At 42.3% G+C, this 23,692-nt stretch overlaps 1 protein-coding gene across 2 annotated transcripts; it reads right to left on the bottom strand.

The window, feature by feature from the left end:
- Positions 1-8,919: 8,919 nt before the first annotated feature.
- Positions 8,920-23,453, bottom strand: LOC309358557 (embryonic protein UVS.2-like). 2 transcript variants are annotated; one of them, XM_081891838.1, is made up of 12 exons: positions 23,240-23,453; positions 23,079-23,103; positions 21,993-22,133; positions 20,739-20,856; positions 16,141-16,319; positions 15,464-15,545; positions 14,696-14,823; positions 13,570-13,685; positions 12,705-12,930; positions 11,124-11,242; positions 10,581-10,803; positions 8,920-9,264 (listed from the first exon to the last, which is right to left on the bottom strand). In XM_081891838.1, exons 1-12 carry the CDS (start codon positions 23,306-23,308, stop codon positions 9,251-9,253), a joined length of 1,440 nt encoding a protein of 479 aa, XP_081747964.1. In that variant the 5' UTR covers positions 23,309-23,453; the 3' UTR covers positions 8,920-9,250. The 2 variants fall into 2 exon arrangements, with proteins under 2 accessions (XP_081747964.1, XP_081747965.1); XM_081891839.1 differs by lacking the exon at positions 23,079-23,103 and having other exon boundaries at positions 21,993-22,130; positions 23,212-23,451.
- Between the last annotated feature and the right edge of the window lie 239 nt (positions 23,454-23,692).

Genomic DNA, 23,692 nt, shown 5'->3' with positions numbered 1-23,692 from the left:
AAATTTCACCCTGAAAACAAAATTCTGCTGCTGCAGAAAGAATTGCACTGGCTGTCAGTTGACTACTAGGCTAAGTTCAAAGTGCTGGCGCTTGTATGCAAAGCCTTTTACATCTTAGGACCAGGTTAATACCATTAACCTGGTCCTAAGATGTTTTACCCTTATATGAGCTCTTCATGAGAGGGCACCCTGCTTCTGCATGTACTGTTATGTCTTCAGTGGTCTGTGTTTGCCTGAGCTGGAATCTGGACTAAGGATTCTGAGCCCCTGTGTTCTGGTTTGATACATGATATCCAATCACAGAACATTTCAGGATTTGGGCCTCTGCCATTGGCCCTTAAACTCTGAGTCATGATTCGCTGCTTGGAAATATAGACAGCCACTCATGTTGGAAGTGGGAGTGGCCCAAGCCTTCAGAAATGTATATAAACAGTTGCTTTGCCCCTGTTCTCCAGTTCTGTTAGTTCAATAAAGGTTCTTGTTGTTATCACCGCAATAAAGGTTCTTGTTGTTTTGCCGCAAGGGAACCCACCTACACTTCATGTACTTCCCTCCTCTGCTCTCCTCATATGTGCCCCCCACCATTCCCAAATCTGCTCCAGCGGTTTGGGGAAACCTTCAGAACAGATCTGGGACAGGGACACAGGAGGAGCAGATGGCGGGAAAATCCCATTGCTCACACAGTAGCTGTTTCACTCACACAATCAATTAATTGAATACCAGCTCATCACGTCAAGAGATTCATCCTGCACAGTGTAGGAATCTGACATTTAATGTGGCAGCATCTACTTTTTGGAGTATGTATCAGGCAGGCAACACCTCTATGGCCTTCTCAGCACATTACTTTTCAAACAAACCTTTCAAGTGGAGGTTTTAATCCTCATCTCTATCTGTATGAGACCTGAAATTGTTCTTACATATGTTTATATTGTTGGCAATTTTACTGCAAAATCGGGACCTTTTAGGGGAAACGACTCATAAACGAAATAATAAATAAATAAGCAAGACACTTCAAATTTGTAGCTGTCGTGAAGTAGTGATTCTGCGAGTAAGTATTGCTGGGTGGGGCCCCTCAGCCAGGTGGCAACAATTAGTCCCCCAAGTGGGAGCAGGTGATGGGGCTGGCTGGCTGTCAGCATCCCCCAGCCCTTATAAATCTTTGAGTTAACCTGTCAAGGGGGAGAGAGAATATGCCATGGATTAGACAGATTGGGGAAGGGGGCATTTCCCCATAGTTTCCTTATTTGTTCCAGTTTCAAAGGATGTGGGGGTTTGGGGTGATATTTTCCCTCCAAGGAAGAAATGAATGGGTGAACAACTTGGCAGGACAAAATGAAGGAGCTGGTGAAGTACTCTGTGGGCATGAGTCACCACCAAGCATCTTGGTGCCCCTTGAGAGTCATTCCCTTCCTAACTCTTTAAGGATACTAAATCTTGTTTAGAGGTCTGCTGCAGGACTCTGAGTCATGGAAAACTTGCTTTACGGTGCGGAATCTTAATGCAAACCATTTCCTACTAAAAATAAAAATTAAGGGGCCCGCGTGTTGCTTCCCAAGGTCAGTGGTGAAATGTCTTCATTCTTCACAGTTCGTTGTCGTCTCCCAAGATTGCCATTGCTGCCACTTGGCTGTTATTGATATACTTAAATCTCTTGAAATGTCATTCTGTTGAATCCTTCCTTTCACTTTGTCTTCCCTAAAGATCTGATTTACAACACAAGAAGAAATATTTCAGAAGGGAAGCAAGGGTGCTGGAAGCTGTTTTGCCTAGTGTGGGGGAGGGAGGGGGGATTTTTGATCAATACTTTCCCAACTATTTCAGGGGCAGGAGGTGATGTGAAAAATAGCACCCACAACATTACAGTTTTATGGCAGGTAAAAATGAATCTCCCCATGTGTCCTGTGGGCAGTTGGTCTGCCAATGGCAGTCATGAGAGAAGTGCCCAGGAGCATTTCTGCTAGGCACTTTTAAAGTTGATTTGTGGGCAGGGAGAACTAAAAGGGATTGTTCCCTCTGACTACAAGCTTCACCTGCCAATCACCTCTCCTTCTCCCTTCCTCCTGCTCTTGTGTTTGTTCTCCCATCACCCTACTCTGAGATCATGGCATTACAGTAAGCTTAAAGACATTCTTTTTGCTTTCAAACTACACTGCTGTCTGGATTGCTGATGCACCACAAAGCATTTCAGGGGTCCCCAATTCAACTTGTCCCACCTTGCACAGCTCCTGTGTCACTCTGCCAAGCCCCAAATCCTTTTGAGGAGCCTGCTCAGCCATGCAATTCGAGATTTGTCCTAATTCAATGCATGCCCTAATACACATGTGCATGTATTATATTTTCCCTCCCCCACATTCAGAATCCTCAATTCCCCCCACCTCAAATATGGATCAGCATTTTTATAAATCTACGAGGATAGCTTGTCTGGAGATTATGCTCATGATTGTATGCAATAGTGCTTATCCGTTATATAGCTGAAAGGGAGGGAAGATCTCCCAAGCTAGTCATCTTGATTGATGGCTCAATGTCTTCTGTTCTTCTAGAACATTAACTACTGATTGCCATGGCTCTAAAAACAATGTGAGGGGGCTTCTTTGAAAACACAATATTTCCGTTCCAGCCACACATCAGTGCTCAATGGCTCATTCATATATAACCCCAGTTTATACCAGCATTAAAAATCGGCTTGGGAAATAAGACAATTGATTGTCTCTTGGAATGACAACACTAAATCAAAAGTGCCATCAAAGTTCCTCTACAAGACTCTGTCAGAATCAAAATGAAGTTCTCAGTAGGATTACCGTGACTGAAAATAGCACCTGTAAAAGCATCATAAGCCTTTGTCTACAGAAATGCCATCTGCTGAGTTCCAAGATGGAAAATATGGAGGCCATGTTCACAGCATATATTTAAAGCATTATGATATCATGGCTTAGGGGAGCTGTATTCCCCTCACAACTCCCAAACTTCCAGGTGAAGAGGGATTAATTGCTAAACTACTCTTTGTGAGGGGAGTAAAACTCTCAGCATCCTTAACAAACGACAGCTCCCAGAATTCTTTGGAGGAAGCCATGATTATTTAAAGTGACATCACAGTGCTTTAAAAGTCTGGCATGAATGTGACCTAATTCTGAAAAGTTCTGAAGAAGTGATTCCCAGGCCAGGGAGTTCATGCCGTAAGTGTCTGGAAAGAGCATCAACTGGCCAGAGAGAACTGTTGGAGCATCTTCTTCCTCAGCTTCCCTGGGGCTCCTTAAGACCTGTGTGCCCTGAGGGAAGGCAGAATTGGAAATGGTCTGGGTAAGGAGCACATGCCATCAGCTCGTGCAGCAACCACCTGTGGCCTCACAGAATTCTGCTGTTCCATGTTTTGTAACCATTTGCTTGCTTCAGTATTTTTACAATTTATAATTCAGAGATGGGTGAAATGAGAGGAAATACATTTGTATAATGGGTTCTTCCATTTTATGACTTGTTCCTTCTAGTTTTCCCACAATTTCATCTCTCAGTCTTGCCAGTTCTTTGTCATCTTATCATTTCTGATCCCATTTTCCATTTCATTCATCTCTGGTTTAATTTCATTCCTCATTTCATCCATCTCTGATCTGAAAGATTTTATTTGTTCAGCAAATATCTGCTGAAAGATGCCAACAGTAAGCGGTGAGTCCAAAACTGCCTTACTTTCCTTTATAGTGTTTTTTTTCTGGTACTTGCCATACTGAAATGAAAAGAACAGACTTTCTCCTCTTTTTTGCCCCATTTTGTCTTTTGACATTGCTAAAAGTTTTCTTTCTTACATCCCCCTTAAGACAGTCACAGCTATATATCTTCTTATGAAAAGAGCACAAATAGATTTAGTTCATTTATAGCAAACAACTCCTTTTCCCATGGAGGAAATTTCAGTTGGCAATGATACTTTCAGTTTCTAGAGAGCGCTTTCATCAAAAAGCGATTAAAAAGTAATCCACTAATTCTTAACACAGAGAACTCCCTTGTCCTTTTAAATCTTTCTTATGTCAAAGCATAGATCAAGCTTTTTGTTCTGAATCCAACACTTTAAATATTGACTTTTCTTCTTACACCCAAAAAGCAGCTGATTCGCCAAATGTGGATTTTCACTGACAGATGCAGGACTGATGGGATTTGTACTGCACCAACATTGGCTACCCCTGCCCCAGGGACTAGCAGCTGAGCCTCAGCAACAATGCTTACCTCCCTGCAACCCCACAGATAATGGTGAGCAAGTTATATGTATTTGCTATCATGTCCTGGATTCAGTTGTCAGGGAAATTGCATTTCCAAAGCCTAATTCTATGTGTGATGGCAGGTGCAAGTTATGGGCTATAGACCCACATGCACAGGCTTTTCGCGTAGTCATTACACACTCCAGTAACCAGACAAATAGGCCTTCTGCAGTTCCCCAAAGAGCCAGACAGGGATGGAGGGAAGTGCACTGTGGAAAGTTGAGGGCAGGCAAATCTACTTTTGCACCACCGGTATTTAATTGTAGTAGATTGAATCTGAATGACTAATTCTGACATTTTAAGAATCCTGTCATTCAGACCTTGGATCTAGCTGAGACAGAAGCACAGGCTTATAAATATTGACCACCCAACAGAAAGCTATCATACTATAGATATTACAAATATAATTAAAGTGTCAGTAGACGAGGTACTGGGTGAAATTGAATGCTGCACTGTTGCAAGCATTTCCGCTTACCTGACAGAACACTCTCCCCCTCCTCCCTCCGTGTGAAGTTCTGGGGGTTCTTCTGACACACCCCAAACCAATTGGTTTCACAAGAGATTCACAAACACAGTTTTCCTTTTCCAGAGAGCTTCATAGTTCTGACCAAGTCTTAAAATGTAACTACAGTACATTCTTTTATTAAAAGAGCCTCTTGTAGAAGCACCATTGCCCTGACAAAGTGTACTGCAGCTTCCCATCTTCCTAATTTGTTCACTCACTTTCATTAAGAATTTGTTCACGCTCATTAATCTCATAGGACACAAAACAGTTTATATTTCTGTTACAGAAAGGCTGTTCCCTGCAATCTTCCATATTCCCAGGGTTCTCTGGTTTGTTTCTGCTCTTTCCCCTACCTTGCTATTTGACCCATCTGGTTGGCCGTTCTGAGAACAAGATGCTGGACTAGAAAGGCCTTTGCTCTGAACCAACAAGGCTCTTGTACAACATATACAACAATTGCTATTCATGTAGGCAATTTTGCAATTAAAAAAATCTCATATCTACTGCCTGAGATCTTTTTGAGATTGACGTTGGGAGCTCCTTCAGACAAAAGATGGGCTTTACTCCTGAGTTACACCCTCTCAAGCTCTCTTCTACAAGACTACACATTTGAAGGGCTTTCTGGTCCATGCCTGGCTTAAAGCTAAAGAGCTGTAAGAAGGGTTGACCACCGACTGTTCATATATTCGCAGCAGATAACCTCCATATTACACACTATGGTCAGATTATCACATTTCTATTTATAGCAATTATTTTGAAACTTGTATCTATACATTAGCAAATGCAGGTCTGATGCAAATCTGTGTCTTCTGCTGCATTTTTTTATTCCTTTGTTGGGTGATGGGTTTCCTTTTTCCAGCCAAATTCCCAGCAGTGGTATCAGCAGCAGTCCAACCTGTCAGCACCATGCTTGCCCCAACTGGCCGATTGATATCAGAATTCGGAAAGCAGGAGCGCCAACTATAAATAGAGCCTACCAGCTGTGTACCTTTGACCATAGACTCTGCCTGTCTCTCTGTGTGTGTGTCTGTTCTGGTATCAGGACTTGGCATCTGTAGGCACTGCTAAGCCTGAAACCTCAGCAGGGAGCCCACTGTCACTGCCTCTGGAGCCTAAATTCCTTGCTTCTCCTCCTCCTCCTTGCTCTTCTGCTAGTCCATCTGTCACCTGGGAGCAGAGAAAGAAACAGCAGCCTCTTGCCCTCACCCTCTAGGTGACTATGCAGATTGGGCCCAAAGACAGAGGGCAAGTGAGTGAACAGTGGCAACAGCAGTACATGACCCACCAGACAGTCCGTTCCTAATGAAGCACTTGCCACTGCTAAGAACTGATGCTTGTGGACTGCATATTCTTTGTCTTATACTGCCACCAACAGGTGATAAACACTTAGCAGGGTTTTTTTTTACCATGCCTAAAAAGAAACACATAGGATGTACAGTAACTATTTCATGCAGCTGATGAAGATGAACTTTCACATTGCCACGAGACTCTTTGTTCTTTTTCCTGCAATAGGTCAGTGTGGTTTGATGCCAGGATTTCCACACTCTTCTCTTATCTGCCATCAGTGACCATTCTCATGTTTTTCATTCTCATGGTTATTGCGTTGTTATTCATTGAATTATTTACTGCATTTATACCCAATCCTTCCACCTGAAGGAGACGAGGGCAGCAGTAGAAAGAGCTAACCTCCTGTCCAATGAGATGATGTCATCAGGAAAGGCCGGCTGGTGAGTTAGCATAAAGCACTTGGAAAAGCCAGACCTGCCTCACTTTTGTTACCAATGCTACTGTACTTACATGATTCCATTATGGCCTCTCACTTTACTTCTGTTACAACTTTTTATTTTTGTAGCATCCTATACAAACTAGTAGCAAATTCATTCTTTAAGTGCTGATTTTTATGTAATCCCAATGGCACTATCCACGGACAAGAGAGGTATCAGCAAGCTTGAAAGAACCTCAAGGTTTGCAGAAGTGTGAACATGTATCTAGAAAAGGAGTGGGTAAATCCATTTTTGTTTTTGAACTCAGCTCAAAATGCTTAAATCCCTGTGCAGTTTGGTACTGGAATACCCAATGACACACCTTCACCCTGCCCATGCACTGAAGTGATCGTCAGAAGCCCACCTCCAGGTGCCAACAATGTCTTGAGATGAGGGTGTACCATTCACTCTCTATGTGGGCAAGTTCCATTTCTCTCTGGTAATTTCATGTTCTTTGGCAGAGGTCAATTTCAGAGTTGCTCAGGTAAGGTTCAGCCTATCCACCACATTTCTAGGGTAGGCCTGGTCCTACCAATCCCAATTGTTACCACTGTCCCCCTCCAGCTAAGAAGTGAAAAGCTATTCACTGGTATCCATTAGGGATGGGAAAGAAGTTCAATTCAGTTTGCATTTGAAGGTGAACCTACCCAATTCACACTTCCCTGAGCAACATGTGAACCAAAACATAGCCATCCTTTGAAATTTACCCTTCTCTGAATTTTTGCACTGCAGACAAGTATTGTGTACAAAAATGTATAAACTAGAAGAAAGTGTGCATAAAATGCATATACAAGTAAAAAAATAAATAGTGCACCAATGTGTATATCACAGAAAATTGCTTTGCAAAAAATGAGTGTATTAGGTAAAATTGCACACAAACTTGCTTATATTAGAGATTCTCACTAAAATGCTGGTGAATTTTCATGAGAACTTAGAAAAAAGAATATGCAGACTGATGTGGAAATGTAGAGAACTGAACTTAAGACTGGGGGGAAAGAAACGGAAAATGACAGATTTACCCACCCCTAGTATCTATATAAGAAACCAACATTTCCCTCCCCCTTCTCCCTCTGAGTTTTCAGTTTTCCTTCCTCGCTCTCTTTTTTCTTGTGGCTTCAGGCAGCTTCAACCCCCAACCATGACCATTCTGAAGCTTGCTCTAGCAGCAGGTTTGGGACGTCAAGACAAAGCCTGGAAATTTGGCACCCGCTCTGTTCAGCTGTTTGTTTGTTTTTGCAATGTTTATTACGCCACACCCCTGCCCACACATTTTAGTAAGGAAAAACAGGCCTTTAAGATGTCAATGTCATGTTGCAAACTGTCACTCTTCCTGTGCTGTCAGCTACAGAATCAGATCCATGTTTCCCAGTCCTTTACCCCCACCCTGCACCCCAAGAAACCAAGCCCTGCAATTCATATGTCAAGGGTCTACCAAAAAAATCAAAGCACGTTTAATCTATGCTCCCTGGGAAGAATACAGAAGCAGGAAAATGGGGAGCATTTTCATCATGGTGCAATCTACCACCAAATGTTGATGTTAACCAGGCAGAGAAAAAGCATGTGCTATTTACTCCCTAAATGAGGTGAGCATATACTCTAAAAGCCAAGGGCAAGCAGTTTGCATGGCTATTTGTTGCATTCTGAGGCATTCATTTTCAGCAAGGAGAATGTTTCTTCAAACCACTTCCATCTTACTTAGAATGTGGGTGTCTCCCTTCACCCTAGGAAGTGAACACTGTGTATGGTTGCGTTCAATTTCATCTAGTTTAATGATTCTAAAATGTGAATATGGCTTTGTTTACGTGACTGTATATGTTCTATAATCATAGAATTGTAGAGCTGGAATGGAGCGCGAGGGCCCATCTAGTCCAATGCAGGAATCTTTTGCCCAACGTGGGGCTCGAACCCAGAACCCTGAGAGCTTTACCGACTGAGCTATTGCAGGAAGCCTCTTTGTACCCTTTCCCTTGTAGCCAGCAGCAGCTGGACTGGTTAAGCAGAGCTGCCCTCCTGATACTGCCCTCAATACAGCTCCCCTGACTGGAGCTGGGGCTGGCGGGGTCTCCAGAATCAAAAGGTTACTGCAAAGTGGGCTTGTGGCCTTCTACAGGGCACACAATTCCCTGGATGTCCATGTGCTGCCAGCACAGAGAAGCAGTCAGTTAAGTCCTAATGATGAGCCATGCCCCCAGCACACTCTGTTCATCAGCATACACACAACACACAAGGCAATGCCACTGATTCCTGACTTGAAAGAGCTTGAAAAACAGGGATATAGGCACTTGCCACAAATAAAGCCACTGGAGAATGATGGGCATTTTCCACTGGGAAAGGCCTGTGCACCTAAATAAGGAAGACAAGGCAAGTGCACTGGAATGTGAGCAGATCAAAGCAATCTGAATGCGAACGATGGGCTTTTTAAGCTTTACTTAACATCTTTTGTTACATAGTTCAAGGTGCCACCAACAGATGGCTAGTAAAAATGGTAATTGAAGAGATACAGCACAGAATAACTTCTCCTTGCCTGCTTCAATTGCTCCTTGGTGTTTTGGCAAATCTGGCATACAGTTCAGCATTCTGCACTTGAGAGTATTTATGTCATTACTGGGAGAAACTGATCAGCCTTTAAAAAGAAACAAAGCACAACACCAGCAAGAGGCAAAGACAATCTGGCATCAGAATTTCCACCCTCTTTCTTACTGGCAGTTCAGGACGAAGGCAATCCTCCCGCATGCTGTTCTTCATGATGGCAAAACTGCAATGACAGGTAAAGTTTGTTTCATCTGTCCATGCTCATGGAAACTCTGCTGAAGGATTAAAATAGCCTAGGCTTGAGGCAGGGCACATAGCATTAATATTGTTTGCTGCATTTATGAATGTAAGTGCTAATTGTGGGTTAGTTGTAAAGTCATTAGTCTGGAAGCGTGGGCAATATTTTGACAAACCATTGCTAGATTGAGCTCATGACTGGGCTTAGTAGTGAAGCTAAACTGTGGTCTGCTTACAGCCAGTATGGTGCAGCGATTAAGTATTGGATCAGTACCTGGGATACCAGGGTTCAAATCTCTGCTCTTGCCATGAAACTCACTGGGTGACATGAGCCCTTTCAGCCTAACTACTTCACAGGGTTGCTGTCAGGGTAGAGAGCCATGTACACCACTTTGAGCTCCTTGGAAGAAAGATGGGATCTAAATGCAATAAATAAGCACAAAGGCCATTGCCCTGGGGGTCCACTTTTGGCCCACCTGTTTTTATAGCCAAGTGAGCTGTAGGAAGGGCACTGCAGGGGCTGGCATACTAGCTGCTCCCCCTGCAAATGAGACAGGAATGGGAAATTGCAGCTGTCCTTTTGCCCATCTTTCTGCATTAACACACATTTAGATGCAAAGGCCTTTCAAGCACAAGGTCACTGATCCTAGCACATTGCCCTCAGCCTTTAGCCCTCTTCAGGCATTCAGGGAATGGGAGAAAGACAAGCACACCAACAGTTGGGAAAACCCTGAAAGAAGGCTCCCTGCTTCTGGAAGTCCCCCTCAAACTCATGGAGGGCAATGGGATGGCCTGTATGGAGCTTGCGTCCTTGTCCCTGCAGTTTCCTCCCTCATGTATTGCTTTTTCCAGTTCTCCAAGGTTCAGAGAGGGCTCTTATCGGTCTGGAAAGCAATATGGGGTATCTTCTTTGTGTCAGAATATGGGGGTGAGGTTCAGGTTATTCTTCCTCACAACATAATCATCAAGTTGACTTGGGGCCTATTTTTGTATTGCTATACATAACCCAAACTTCCCAGTGTGGGGTGATACTTTAGCCATATGGGCCCCAGGCTCATTCCCCTGTTGAGGCATTTGCAGCCTCGGTTACCTGACACTCCTGTGTCAGTCTGCGCATCATGTCACTATAACTAGATTACTGGTGTATTTCCATTTAACCAAACTTCTGAGGAGCACAGATGACTCACATATCCCTCAAGGCAATAATTCCACAATAGGAACAAATCATTATTTCTTCCCCACTTTTTTTCAACACAAAATCTTGCCATCTCCCACCCAGATACCCTAGCAACAGTACTTAACTCATTGAGTAGTCCAGCTTAAACCCGGAATATTGAGAAACAACGTCACTGTAAAATTCTATACGTAGAAAGCTCCCAGTGGAATTGAAAGCTGGAACCTCTGTCTTCCCACAAAAAGTGCCAAGAAGTGGAGAGCTGATGTCGCTGCCGTCACGAAAGACAAGTCTGTCATAGTTGCACTCAGCGGCTTCCTCCAGGTCAAAAAAGCCCATCGTTAGGGAGATCTGAAGGAACCACAGTAAGGGCACCAATTTCTATGTGTAGCATTTTATCTAAATTCAACAACATAGTATGCACTAAAGCCAGTGAGCATTTGGATTTGAAATACATATATAACATGCATACCCATAAATTAACAAGGCAGATCTGGAGCAAGCTAGATTTCATCACTGAATGCAGGAGTAAACAACACATTGGCTACCCCTGATCTAACGCAATCTTTTCTGAAGAGAGATTGAGATCAGGTCTTTAGGGGGAAAGTAATGAGCTGTATAAAGTTGTTGCCCTAGCCAGGGAAGCCCACCCCCCTCATCCTGCCCCTTACCCTGCTTCCTGCTGGAGCACTGATAATCCATAGACATCTTTTGTTTGGAGGATATTTTCTTGGGAAGTTTGGAGAAGTGACCACTCCATGAGTGCTCGTGAAAGTCCCTCCACATATCACTGTGATGAAAAGAATGGGGGGTGGTGGTCAATGGAATAAAACGGGGAAAAATCAGTATGTTTAAAAATAATGTTCACGCTAAATAAAGAACACTCATACGGATGCAAGAGTTCACCCAAGCCAGTCTGGTGTAATGGCAAGAGTGTTGAGGTTGGATATGGGAAATCTCATTCATGAAGCTGATGGAGAACCTTGAAGCTCTCTCTTAGCGTAGCCTTTCTTACAGGCTTGTTGTTAGGTGGAGGGTAGGCAGGATACAAAATCAACAAGAACATAAGACACCAAGAGAAGAGGAAGAGAAATCAGCATTAGGAAAGTTGGTGAAAACTCTGCCAGGTCTTGACTGGTCCCACCATGCCTGGTAGGTGGCAGCAGTCTCCACCAATGAACATGTTGAGAAGCAGGAAGAGGATAACTGTGGTCTGCCACTGCTATCCCTCCATTGGGCCATGGAGTTGATTTTCTTCATCTTTCCTAATCTGAATCCAGTGGGGAAGGCCTGTAGTTTAGCTGTAGAACATCAGCTTTGCATGCAGAAGGTCCTAGGTTCTCCATCCCTGGCAACTCCAAACAGGCCTCTACTGACCCTGGAGAGCAACTGCCCATCAGCATAGACAATAATGAGCTAGGTGGACCAATAGTCTGACTCTGCAGAAGGCAGCCTTCCTATGTGCTTCTCCCTTTGTTTGATTTATCTATTTATTTATCTCACAAGATTTATCTCACATACTTGATTATAATGTAACCTCAAAGCGGCTTACAAAAAGAATAGAATTACCCACAACAGAATGGTTAGAACCAACTATACTAAATGTTCAAAAATACTTAAAACCAACGATAAGTTATAAACCAGATTAAAGCACATGTCAGCACTCTGCATGTCTGTATAGGCTTGCAAGTGTTATTAAGAGTACAGGGAAGGCACCTGCCTGGTGAAAATAGGCAAGAATTTCCAAAGGGTGGGTGCTTGCAAATGTGGAATGAGGATTACGTGGCACCTGCAACAGGACTAGGTCTGCAAATTGAAGTGGTTGAGTGGGAATTTAAATAATAATAATAATAATAATAATAATAATAATAATAATAATAGATTTTAGTGGGCATTATTTATTTTTATTTATTACCATTATTATTATTATTATTATTAATTAAGTTTGTATACCCGTATATCTCAGGGCGTATTTGTGGTAAGGTATGTCTGAGCAAACATGTTTCAGATGGGCTCAGACATGCAAAGATGAGCAATTAGTTTGAGGTCCATAGACTTCTATGTGGGTTGTTGTGAGAGCAAATGGATTTAGAGAATTTGGGTAATTCAGATCCAGGGAAAGACAGCGTAAAATTAAAATACCCTTGGAAAACTGTTCCACCAGTGCTTGTTTTTATTTTGCATGTACTGTATGTGTTTCTTTCCTAGCACTGATGCTTTCAGCAAGTAGTGAGAGCTGGAGCCATTCATACCATGTGCATAGGAGGCTGTGAAACCCTTTGATGAAACAGCCTCATCACTCACAAACTCCACAAGCATCATGCTTCCAGAAGACACCACTGCCGGCAACTGTCCCTCTCCACATAACTTGTCAACAAGAAGACGGGCATTTCTGTTGTTTCCATCATAAATTCGGATGTAGTCGGAGGCACAGTTTGGAGAGCGCTGGAGATCCAAAACATGAAACTTCAGGAAGACCTAAAGCAGAAAAAGAAAGCCAAATACATTTTAGCTTGGCTGGGCCCTGATTCCCAGGATTCTTGGGATGAGGAGATGTGCTTCAAACGTATGGTTGTGTACATAGCCTGGTGTCACTTACTTGAAACTAACCTGAAGATTAATGTTGTGTCAGTAAATTCAGAGCATAAACAGACTGCAACTCCCAAAAGTATACAAGTATCAAGAAGGAGGAGGAGGAGGAGGAAGAAGAAGAAGAAGAAGAAGAAGAAGAAGAAGAAGAAGAAGAAGAAGAAGAAGAAGAAGAAGAAGAGTAGTAGTAGTAGTAGTAGTAGTAGTAGTAGTAGTAGTAGTTTGGATGTGATATCCCGCTTTATCACTACCTGAAGGAGTCTCAAAGCGGCTAACATTCTCCTTTCCCTTCCTCCCCCACAACAAACACTCCGTGAGGTGAGTGAGGCTGAGAGACTTCAGAGAAGTGTGAATAGCCCAAGGTCACCCAGCAGCTGCATGTGGAGGAGCGGAGACACAAACCCGGTTCCCCAGATTACGAGTCTATCGCTCTTAACCACTACACCACACTAGAAAGGTCCATTCCCTGCCCTCCTCTTATCTGTTGTATAATCCCGATACATTAAACAATGATTTGAGCATCCTTACCTTTCCTTCTGGGATTTGGATCAGCCATAGGCATGTGACATTTTTGGGGTATGAATATGGGTAATTATTAGAGGAGAAGTTGCCCCTTCGATTACGAAGCACAGTGCTACAACAGTCTAAAGAACAGAACAAAATAAGGGGGAAATGAGATGTGCAAAGGGAAAAATCCAACACAACTTTCTGTTTATCTATCCATGCACTCTGTGAGGGAGAACTCAGTGTCCATTAAATATGTCACTGTTCAACCTAGTAAAGGTTACTCCTGCTGAATGAAGAAATTAAAATAGGCCTGTTATCAATATCACACACACACCAGACAGCAAATGATTGCGATTCATGACTTCAGCTCATTACATTATGACCAACATACAGTGCAGTATACAGTATTAGCAAAATGTTCCTCATTATGATGAGCGGGGTGGGGGTATAGAAAAAGGAGGGCTTGTGTTTTAGGACTGCTGGGGTGTGCAGGGGAGTGAACTCTGTACACTAAGCATAAAGAGGTACATTAAACACCCCCCTTCCCTATAAGTTCCCAATTGGCAAGGCAATCCAGTGATAAAGGGTTGGCCTTGCCTTCAATGCAGCAGCATCCCCATGCAGGTGCCGACTGCAAAGAGAAGATCCAAATGATGGTAGATGACCAGATACTGCACATTCACACACATACTGCACCTGCATGGGATAGCACCTTGGGGAAGGCTCTCCTTTCCAGCACAGGGAGCTTGCAAAGAGGGCCAAGTGTTGACCAATTGGGATGGAATAATATGTTCTTGAGGGGGGGGGATGGCTACTAGCCATGATGGCTATACTCTACCTCCCTAGCTGGAGGCAGCGATGCTTCCGAATGTGTGTTTTTGGAAAGTATGGAAGGGAAGAGTGCTCTTGTGGACTTCCCCACTCCAATGTTTTGTTTTTTTTAGTGTATTGTATTGATAGAGGTGCCCTTTCAAGTGCAGAGGAAATGATTCACTGTTTTCAAAGCATGGCATTGGGAAGAGAAAGTATGTTAAGGTGAGGTGATGCCCATCTAGGTCATGAAATCTGGCAGCACTAACTGATCTCAAATGTTATAAAAAATTAACATCAGATGGGAAACTACCCATGTAGCATTCTGAACGCTTACTGCATCTGTAGAGCTTGTTGATTTTTTTCACATCTAGGTCGCTGAGTCCTATTCTCTGACCAATTGGTACAGATGCATTTGGGATGGGGACAATGGTTGCTTTCCCGGGAGCACTAGAAAAATCGTATCTGCAGAAGACAGGAATGGATGTGCTCATCAAACTCTGTCGGGTCATTGTTTTATAATGCAACATCTAAAATAATATTTGCATGGAAACCATCCTAGGAAATGAAGAATAAAAACTTCATAGACATTGGGTTGTCCATACATACATGCAAAAGATTTGGGGTTCAGCAACAATAATGTACCAATGTGGCAATGAAACACTTTTGTTCAGTCCCATGACTTTTCATTTGTATGGTTCCTCAGGGTTCTATACTGTCCTTTTTAACATCTACATGAAGACATTTGAGAGAGGTCATCTGCAGTTTGGGATACAGCTTCTTCACTGTCTCTCCCTATCCAGCAATCCCAAAGATGCTGTAAATGTTGTAGATCAATTCTGGCTGGGATGAAGTGGGTGGTATGAAGACTAACAAACTGAAAAAAAATCCAGGCAAGGCAGAGGTTCTTGTGATAAGCAGGAAGGGTTTCAGTTTGGATGGTCAACCAGTGTTGGAAGAAGTTGCACTCCCTTGCAGCTTCAGCGTGTTCGTGCACATTGCTCCAAGGAGAAGACAGAGATGAAATTATATAAAAGAGGATCCTTACACTACAGTTAAGAGCAGTTTTGTCTGAAAAGAGAAGGTGCCCTGAAACACAACTTACGGGCCATAATGCATCACTGAACCATAGTCATACGGAAGACCCAGATTATTAGAGTCCACTTTCTCGAAATTCCCCTGTTCTCCTGTAAAATAAGAGAGTAAATGAAGCAGGCACTCAAAGGAGAGTTAGAATACAGGGGGAGAAAGAGAGAGAAGAATGATTTTCACAGGTACTTGTGAAAATAAAGATATTTACTTAGCAACAGTTTCACTGCTGAAGCCCTTGTGAATTTCTGTGTCCCTTTAAGAACAAATGCTTGGATTTGCTTGTTTCCTCACTTCCATTTTTAACATTCTGTTGGAAGCCGCCCAGAGTGACTGGGGGAGAAATAAATTATTATTATTATTATTACAATGTTTTTTTCCTTTTGTAAGCTTGAGTGTAGGGGCTGACTAACTACTGATATTTGTAAGCTGCTCTTGGGAGATCCTGCTTATATATATATCTCTCTCTCTCTCTCTCTCTATATATATATATATATCCTGATATATATCATGATAAGCAGGATCAAAATACTTAAAGTTGTTTGCTGTTTATTTTTACATGGTTTAAATGCACCCTCTGCTCAGAATAATTGAAGATATATGCACAATATACAATATAGAAATGTTTTTGTTTAAATAATCCTCTACAGCAAGCAAGGATTAAAACTGTTCCTTGAATGCTGGTAGACATACCTGCTGTGACATACTCCAAGTGGATTTTAACATACTTGTCTCGGTCATTCCGGGCCTGTTCATGTATGAAACCCAGGGCATGGTTGATTTCATGCTGAATTAATCCTTTATATATGCAGCCATTTTTCGCCAAGCCCAACTGCTGTTTGCCTCCAATCTTTCCAAAGTAAGACCAGCACCTGAGAACATGGAAAGAAAAAACCTGTGCCATCACATAAAGCCGTGGCATACAGTTTCATTTAGTACATTTATAACTTGTCTTTCAGTGAGCACAAAGTGTCATGCTCTCTCATATTTTACCCTGTGTGTATTAAGTAGAGCCCTGTTCCTGTGCATGTCCACTCAGAAGTAAGCTCTACTGAGTTAAATGGGAAGTAGGTGGGTATGAATGCAGTCTCTTAAGCCTCACCGAATTCAATGGAGTTATCCAATTATATATTAATATTGATATCTTAAGTTGTGAACATCACATATGATTAGTTAAGTAAAGGGACCCCTGACCATTAGGTCCAATCGTGACCGACTCTGGGGTTCCGGAGCTCATTGAGCTTTATTGGCCGAGGGAGCCGGCGTACAGCTTCTGGGTCATGTGGCCAGCATGACTAAGCCGCTTCTGACAAACCAGAGCAGCGCATGGAAACGCCGTTTACCTTCCCACCGGAGTGGTACCTATTTATCTACTTGCACTTTGACGTGCTTTCGAACTGCTAGGTTGGCAGGTTTCACACATCTAATTTCCAGAAAAGATGGATGTCCAGGAGCACTCTAGAAGACAGCCCATCTTTACTGTCTCCAAAAATATAGATGTCATCTCTCATCTAGTTCTCTACTATATATTTTTGAAAGTGCTTTGTCTGCCTGTCCGTCTGTTCTCCATAGGTTTGGTTGCCTCTCAAGATATCATTACAAAACTCAGCACAAAGGTCCTGAGCTGGGGGGTGGGGACTCTGTCACTGTTTGCAAGCTGGGTGCCACTTTCAATCAAGGTGGTGGACCCAAATGCAACTTTGGTGTGACTTTTTTGGAATAAGACCAGCCGCCTCTTGAGATATCGTCAAGAAACTCGAGGAAGTAAAGGACTTCCGGGTCGGCGCCATCGCCGAATGGCGGGCTCCCTCCGAGCTCCGGAGGGAGCCTGCTCGGCAGGGGCTGGGTCCTACCGCACCGGCGATGCGGGGACCCGTAAAAACCACGGCCACGGAGGCCGTGGACATGGAGACTCGGCTGGCACCGTTAGCGCCCTCCCGACTCGTGAAGAGCCTTTTTAAAGGCTGTGGATCGGGTGCCGGGGAGGAGCGTGGTGCTTTGAGTCCTCTGCTATCCCTGCCGAGCGCAGCCGCGAGCCATCCGGCGGAGAGCGCTGACTTCTTCTATTGAAAATTTGGACCTAAAAGAAGAACCCGTGAGTAATTGGAATATGGACTAAAAAGAGAGCTAAATTTTTTAAAAATTGGGAGCGAACGGGGGAGGTGGAAAAAAGGAAGTCAGCCCCCCCCTAAATTGTAGAAGAGCCAAAACAAAGGACTGGATAACTAAGATCGAGTGGAACTTTATCTTGCTGAACTTGCAACTTCGCGAGGGAAAATTATAAGATTGAGCTGGAGGAGAAAAGTGGAATTTGTATCAAAAAGCAACCCCCCCCCCCGAACCCCTGGAGCGATCCGTGAAAGTGCCTGGAGAAGAGAAACGGAGGTTTTGACAGCTGTCAAGAGCTGTCAAAACGGAATAATAAAACTGAGACTTTGTTATGAGGACTTTGCCGGCTACATTTGCTATAAATTGAAGATAAATTGTTTCAAATAAAGATTTAACATTGTTACTGTAATCCATCTAGAGGAGCTGAGGGATATTGCATGTGTTTTCGACGGGAAACATGAACAGTTGAAGGGAATTTTTAATCTCCTGGGAAACTGCAGAAATGGAGCATTATTTTGTCTACAGAGGGTTTCACTCTACCGGGAACAATGGATCTATCTGTTCAAAACTGAAAGGAACATGACGCAATGTTTTGCTCTTGAACAACAAGCCTCTGTAGAGACACTAGAAGCTTTTGGAAAAAGAACATTTCTGTGAGGGAACAGGGAAGTAAAAAGGAAGAGAATGATTGACAAGAACAAGGAAGCAACAAGAATGGGACAGAGTTGGGGTGGGAACATTTGGGATATCCAGATTTGACAAGCTTATGGTTACAAATTTGGAGTTTTTACTCCTGGTTACAAAAATCTGGATAGAAGAAATGGGCCCCTTTTTGATAGACTCCTCCTAAGACTGGACTGACAAGAACAAGGAAACAACAAGAATGGGACAGAACGGGGGTGGGAACATTTGGGATATCCAGATTTGACAAGCTTATGGATATAAATTTGGAGTTATTTACTCCTGGTTATAAAAGTCTGGATAGAGGAAATGGGCCCCTTTTTTGACAGACCCCTTTTAAGATTGGACTGGCAAGAACAAAGAAATAACAAGAATAGGACAGAATTGGGGTGGGAACATTTGGGATATCCAGATTTGACAAGCTTATGGATATAAATTTGGGGTTTTTACTCCTGGTTATAAAAATCTGGATAGAAGAAATGGGCCCCCTTTTTATTGATAGACCCCTTTTATGATTGGACACTTGCAATTTAAAAAGGCCGGTAAAGGACCAGAGGGATGTGGATTTATTGAAATGTGGGATCTTCAGGAAGAAGTTAGAAGTGGAGGGATAGGAGGAATGCAACAGGGAAAGAGGGGAGGGAAATTTGGAATCCAAAGGTTGTAAAACTATTATTTGTTTTTATTTTATTATTATTTGTATTATATTTGAAAGGGGGGAACCCGTGGAAGGGAATAGATCGACCTTAGGGGATGGAAATTTGGATAAATTAAGTTAATGAGGATGAGTGTATTATGGGAATAAGAATTTGTTGAATTTTATTGTTTTTTTGGAAGATTTGGAACACAAGAGGGGGCGGGGAGGGGAAGTCCTGGATATTGGAAAAAAGTTTATGAATTGGATGTTATTTGTTTTAATTTGGAAAATCTTAATAAAAATTATTTAAAAAAAAAAAAAAAAAAGAAACTCGAGGAAGTAAAGGATGTGATGGTGAAGTGGGCGGTAGACCTAGGGTACAACATAGAGTTTGACAAATGGAAGGCATTGTGGTGTAAAGATATGAATTTCTCAGCATGCACGACACTAAAGGAAAACATATATAAGATGATGTACAGATGGTACATAACGCCGGTAAAACTACATAAAATGTATAGAACAGGCGATAAATTTAGTTGGAAATGTAAGAGCAAGGAGGGTGATTTCATCCATACGTGCGAGATTCTCAAAAAATTTTGGGAATCCATCTATAATGAATTAAAAAAAATTCTCAAATATACGTTTGTTAAAAAACCCGAAGCCTTCCTGCTGGGGATAATTGGTAAGGATATCAAAGAAGAAGATAGAACCTTTTTTCAATATGCAATGGCGGCCGCCAGAACCCTCATAGCACAGTACTGGAAAACACCAAAAATCCCAACACTAAAGGAGTGGCAACTTAAATTATCCGATTATTTGGAGTTGGCTAAATTGACACAGAAAATAAGAAATCAAAGAAGTGCAAAATTTAATAATGAATGGGATAAATTTAGGATATATATGGAAATAGAGATAAAGGGAAAATCAAAATGTTGATCAGAAACATATATGTACTTACAGAAATCACAGTAGGCATGAGATAACGCTTACTACGTAAAAAGTTTTATGAAGGAATAGACACAGCAGATAGATAAACAAGGTAATATTTTCTGAAATCGAGATAAGGGGAAGTCTATCAATGTCATTTAAAGTTGTATGTTTTTCGTGTTTTTCTTTTTTTCTTTTTTTCTCTCTTTTTATCTTTTTCTCTGTTTTTTCTTTTTCATTTTGTCTTTTGTACGTTTGTGAAATATATTTATGTCAAAATTTAATAAAATATATTTAATAAAAAAAAAGAGAGATATCGTCAAGAAACTCGATACAAGGATACCCAATGTAGGGGCAGTGGACTTCATTGATGCTTAGATGCTGGGTGCCATTTTGAATCCAGACGGCAGACTGAAAAATGACTTTGGAGTGACTTCACCTGATTTTTAGCATGACAGGTCCAAGCTCACAAAAAGTATCATCCATTTAAAAATCACAGTATTTTGTGGTTTCTACAGATTCATAGGCATTGCCGGACACTCCCTGCTAGTAATATATGGATCACCTTAAAACATAAAGCAAGGAATTCAGCACTGTGCTATGGCAATAGTTCTGTCAGTGCAAGCATTTCAGGCTGCCAGATGCAATGTCCCCTCATCTCCTTTGCCTGTTTTGGGGCAAGGTCAGGGTTTCAACTACCTATAAAGCATCCTGTTTTGGTGAAGGCTGTCCTACTGACACCAGCTTTTACACGCTGTTTGACTCCAACTCCAGGCAGCATGGCCAATGGTCAGGGATTATGGGAGTTGGAGTCTGCTAATATCTGGAATGCAACAAGTTGTGGGGAAAGCTTCAGCAGAAGAGAAGAAACAGAATGACAACATATTTCCAAGCAATAGTAGTATTATTAGATATCATCAGGAGAGATAAAACTTACCTATCTGCAGGGAAAATATTTATGTAGTCATGTTCTGTTGAACGCCTGATAAACTGAATACATGTCAGTGTGACAAATTCTTGCATTGCTTCAGCTATCACAGTCCTCTCCTCCACAGCTAAAAAAAAATGCAAGGGAGAGAAAGGAATGCATTGAAAGTTCCCATATTATGTGTGTGGAGTTCAAACAGAATATGTTTTGCCAACATGGGAAAGTTCCCTGCACTCCTGGGTATACCATTATGAAATATTTCATGTAGAACAGGGCTCCTGGGAAATTGTGAATGTGTGTGTAAAGGAGGATTTCTTTCATGTAAACCTTCAAAAATTGTCTACCTAACTATGGCTACTCTCTGCATATGGTATAGCAGTGAAATAGTGTCCAACATTCCAGGGAAACATGAATGCTGGGAGCAAGTGGGTGCCAGCACTGTCTCTATTGCTTACAGTACACAGTACACAGACCACTTCAGCGCTTGTTATGTCTGTTGTGTAGATGCTTTTTATTATGGGTGTTTTTTTTGGGGGGGGTTGCAATTGTACAAAGATATCAAAGTATAAAATGGGTATAGCAGACTTGGTTATGTCATATACAACCCAACACATTTGCTGTCTGATTCATGTAATTGATGCTGCAACCCGCTGCCTACCAAAGCCTGTGCCACAAGAAACTTTAGGGTGCAAATCCAGCTATATGCCGGCTCTCTCCGCCAATAAAGCGAGATAAGCGCCTCAACCCTAGAGTCGGCCACGACTGGACCTAATGGTCAGGGGTCGCTTTACCTTTTATGGTGTTGGAGGAGACTCTTGAGGGTCCCATGGACTGCAAGAAGATCAAACCTATCCATTCTTAAGGAAATCAGCCCTGAGTGCTCACTGGAAGGACAGATTGTGATGCTGAGGCTCCAATACTTTGGCCACCTCATGAGAAGAGAAGACTCCCTGGAAAAGACCCTGATGTTGGGAAAGACTGAGGGCACAAGGAGAAGGGGACGACAGAGGACGAGATGGTTGGACAGTGTTCTTGAAGCCACAAACATGAGTCTGACCAAACTGTGGGAGGCAGTGGAAGACAGGAGTGCCTGGCGTGCTCTGGTCCATGGGGTCACGAAGAGTTGGACACGACTAAATGACTAAACAACATCACCAACAACCATGGCTCACTGATTGCTATGGAAAAGAGCTATATAAAAAATTCATTATTAGCAAGAATGAACGCTGGAGAAGGCCTGTTGTAAAGCTTTAAATAACATACAAAACTCTGTAGAGACATTAATTGGAATGTTGACCAGCCCATCTTCTGATCTAGGCCAAACACATCTCTGATGGCATTTCATGGCACTTCGCTGTGTTCTTCGTCTGTAAACAATATCATCCTGATGCATAAATGTTTCTCCTGCAATGATATTATTATTATTATTATTATTAGTAGTAGTAGTAGTAGTATGATTTCATACCCACCCTTCAGCATAAGGTTCCAGAATGGGTGACATAAATGTAACAATGCAATTTTAAAACCAGGTAAACCAACTTACAGTCAGAAGAATGGGTAGATCCTAAATATCTCCCTCTCAGATGTCAAACACCAGTGTAAAGCAGTGTGGAAAGTTGCCTGGATGCCAGGTCTAACCAGAGATGAACAGCAGGTCTACCCATTTAGAAATAATGGAGGGCTAGACCAGGAATGCAAGTTTCTCAGAGCCCTGCTCATTTGAACAGCGGGCAGGAAGAAATATTGCCTTGTAAAACAAAACAAAAACCCAAACCCCAGAAAACAAACAACCAATCCTGTTTTCCTTCCAGTTTATGAACTGAGAATGTTCATGAAGTACCAAAGACCAAATGACCACCCATCAATAAATATGTTGTTTATTTAGCATGCTAACCAAGTTCATCAATATGTTGCAAGATTTAATAGTGATGAAGACCTCATAGAAAGTAAAGTTAATCTCAAATGTAGAAGGCAGGAGGTGCTGAACAATGCATTATTTTATTAAGGTCAGCAACTTTGAGATCAGACTGCTACTATAAAGGCACCCAGGGTCAAAATCCACTGAGCATTTCCCTCCATGAGCTCAAATGAAGTGAATGGGAGGAGCTGAGTGACAACATTACTCCTGTTGTTGAGGAGCTCCCATTGTTTTCAATGGAAGTCATGCTGTGGGGCTTCCCAGAAGACCTTCCTCCCCTAAGAGTGGAATCATAGACACCCGGATCTGAATGGTATTTTCTCAATTACATAAGACAGAAAAACTCTACAACAATCCATAGAACAACAGCATGGCATAAGCACAACATTGAGAGCATGACATCTCATAAAACAGGCATAAATCAAGCTCACCTGTGGCCTTGTCTTCCTGGATTCCCTGAAAAAGAATGGGACATCTTTTTAGGGTGCAGTATACTTAATCATTGAAATGTAAAATCACAACAGGAAATGCAGGAAGCGAGTTCTTCGAGAGAGAGGTCTAGACAGCATCTTCGGCAGCATCAAGGACACACCTGGACAGGTTTACCTGGTGTAAACCTAGGAAAGGACAGTAATAAGGTTGATAGTGCTAGAAGATTCATCTTTGGGTTGCTTCATGTGTTCTTGTAGGTTTTCAGCAGCTTCACTTGTTGAGCCCTAGCTATGTGCAACTTGGATGAGCTTTTTTATATGGAAAAAGGCTGGCTTTAATCTGCGCAGAACAGCTAGATAACACGATGTATTTTCACAGAAACAAACAAGCTGTGGGAATTCCCAGAAGAGCTATCCGAGTATCATTTCATGCTACTTTATCATTGGGAGGAGGGGAAAGGATAAACAAATGTTGCAATATGAGAAAAGCTAATTGTTGGGTGACTAACACAAAATGCACTCGTCTATAAATAGGTGAGGACTTTTTTTTTAAATAGTTTGAGTATTGGAACTATGAAGCTACCCATTGAGCTTGCATGCATACAGAGCAACGT

The sequence above is a fragment of the Podarcis melisellensis genome, assembly GCF_964234715.1.
Source record: "Podarcis melisellensis genome assembly, chromosome: 1".
Lineage (NCBI taxonomy): Eukaryota > Metazoa > Chordata > Lepidosauria > Squamata > Lacertidae > Podarcis > Podarcis melisellensis.
This window is presented reverse-complemented; position numbering and strand designations above follow the sequence as displayed.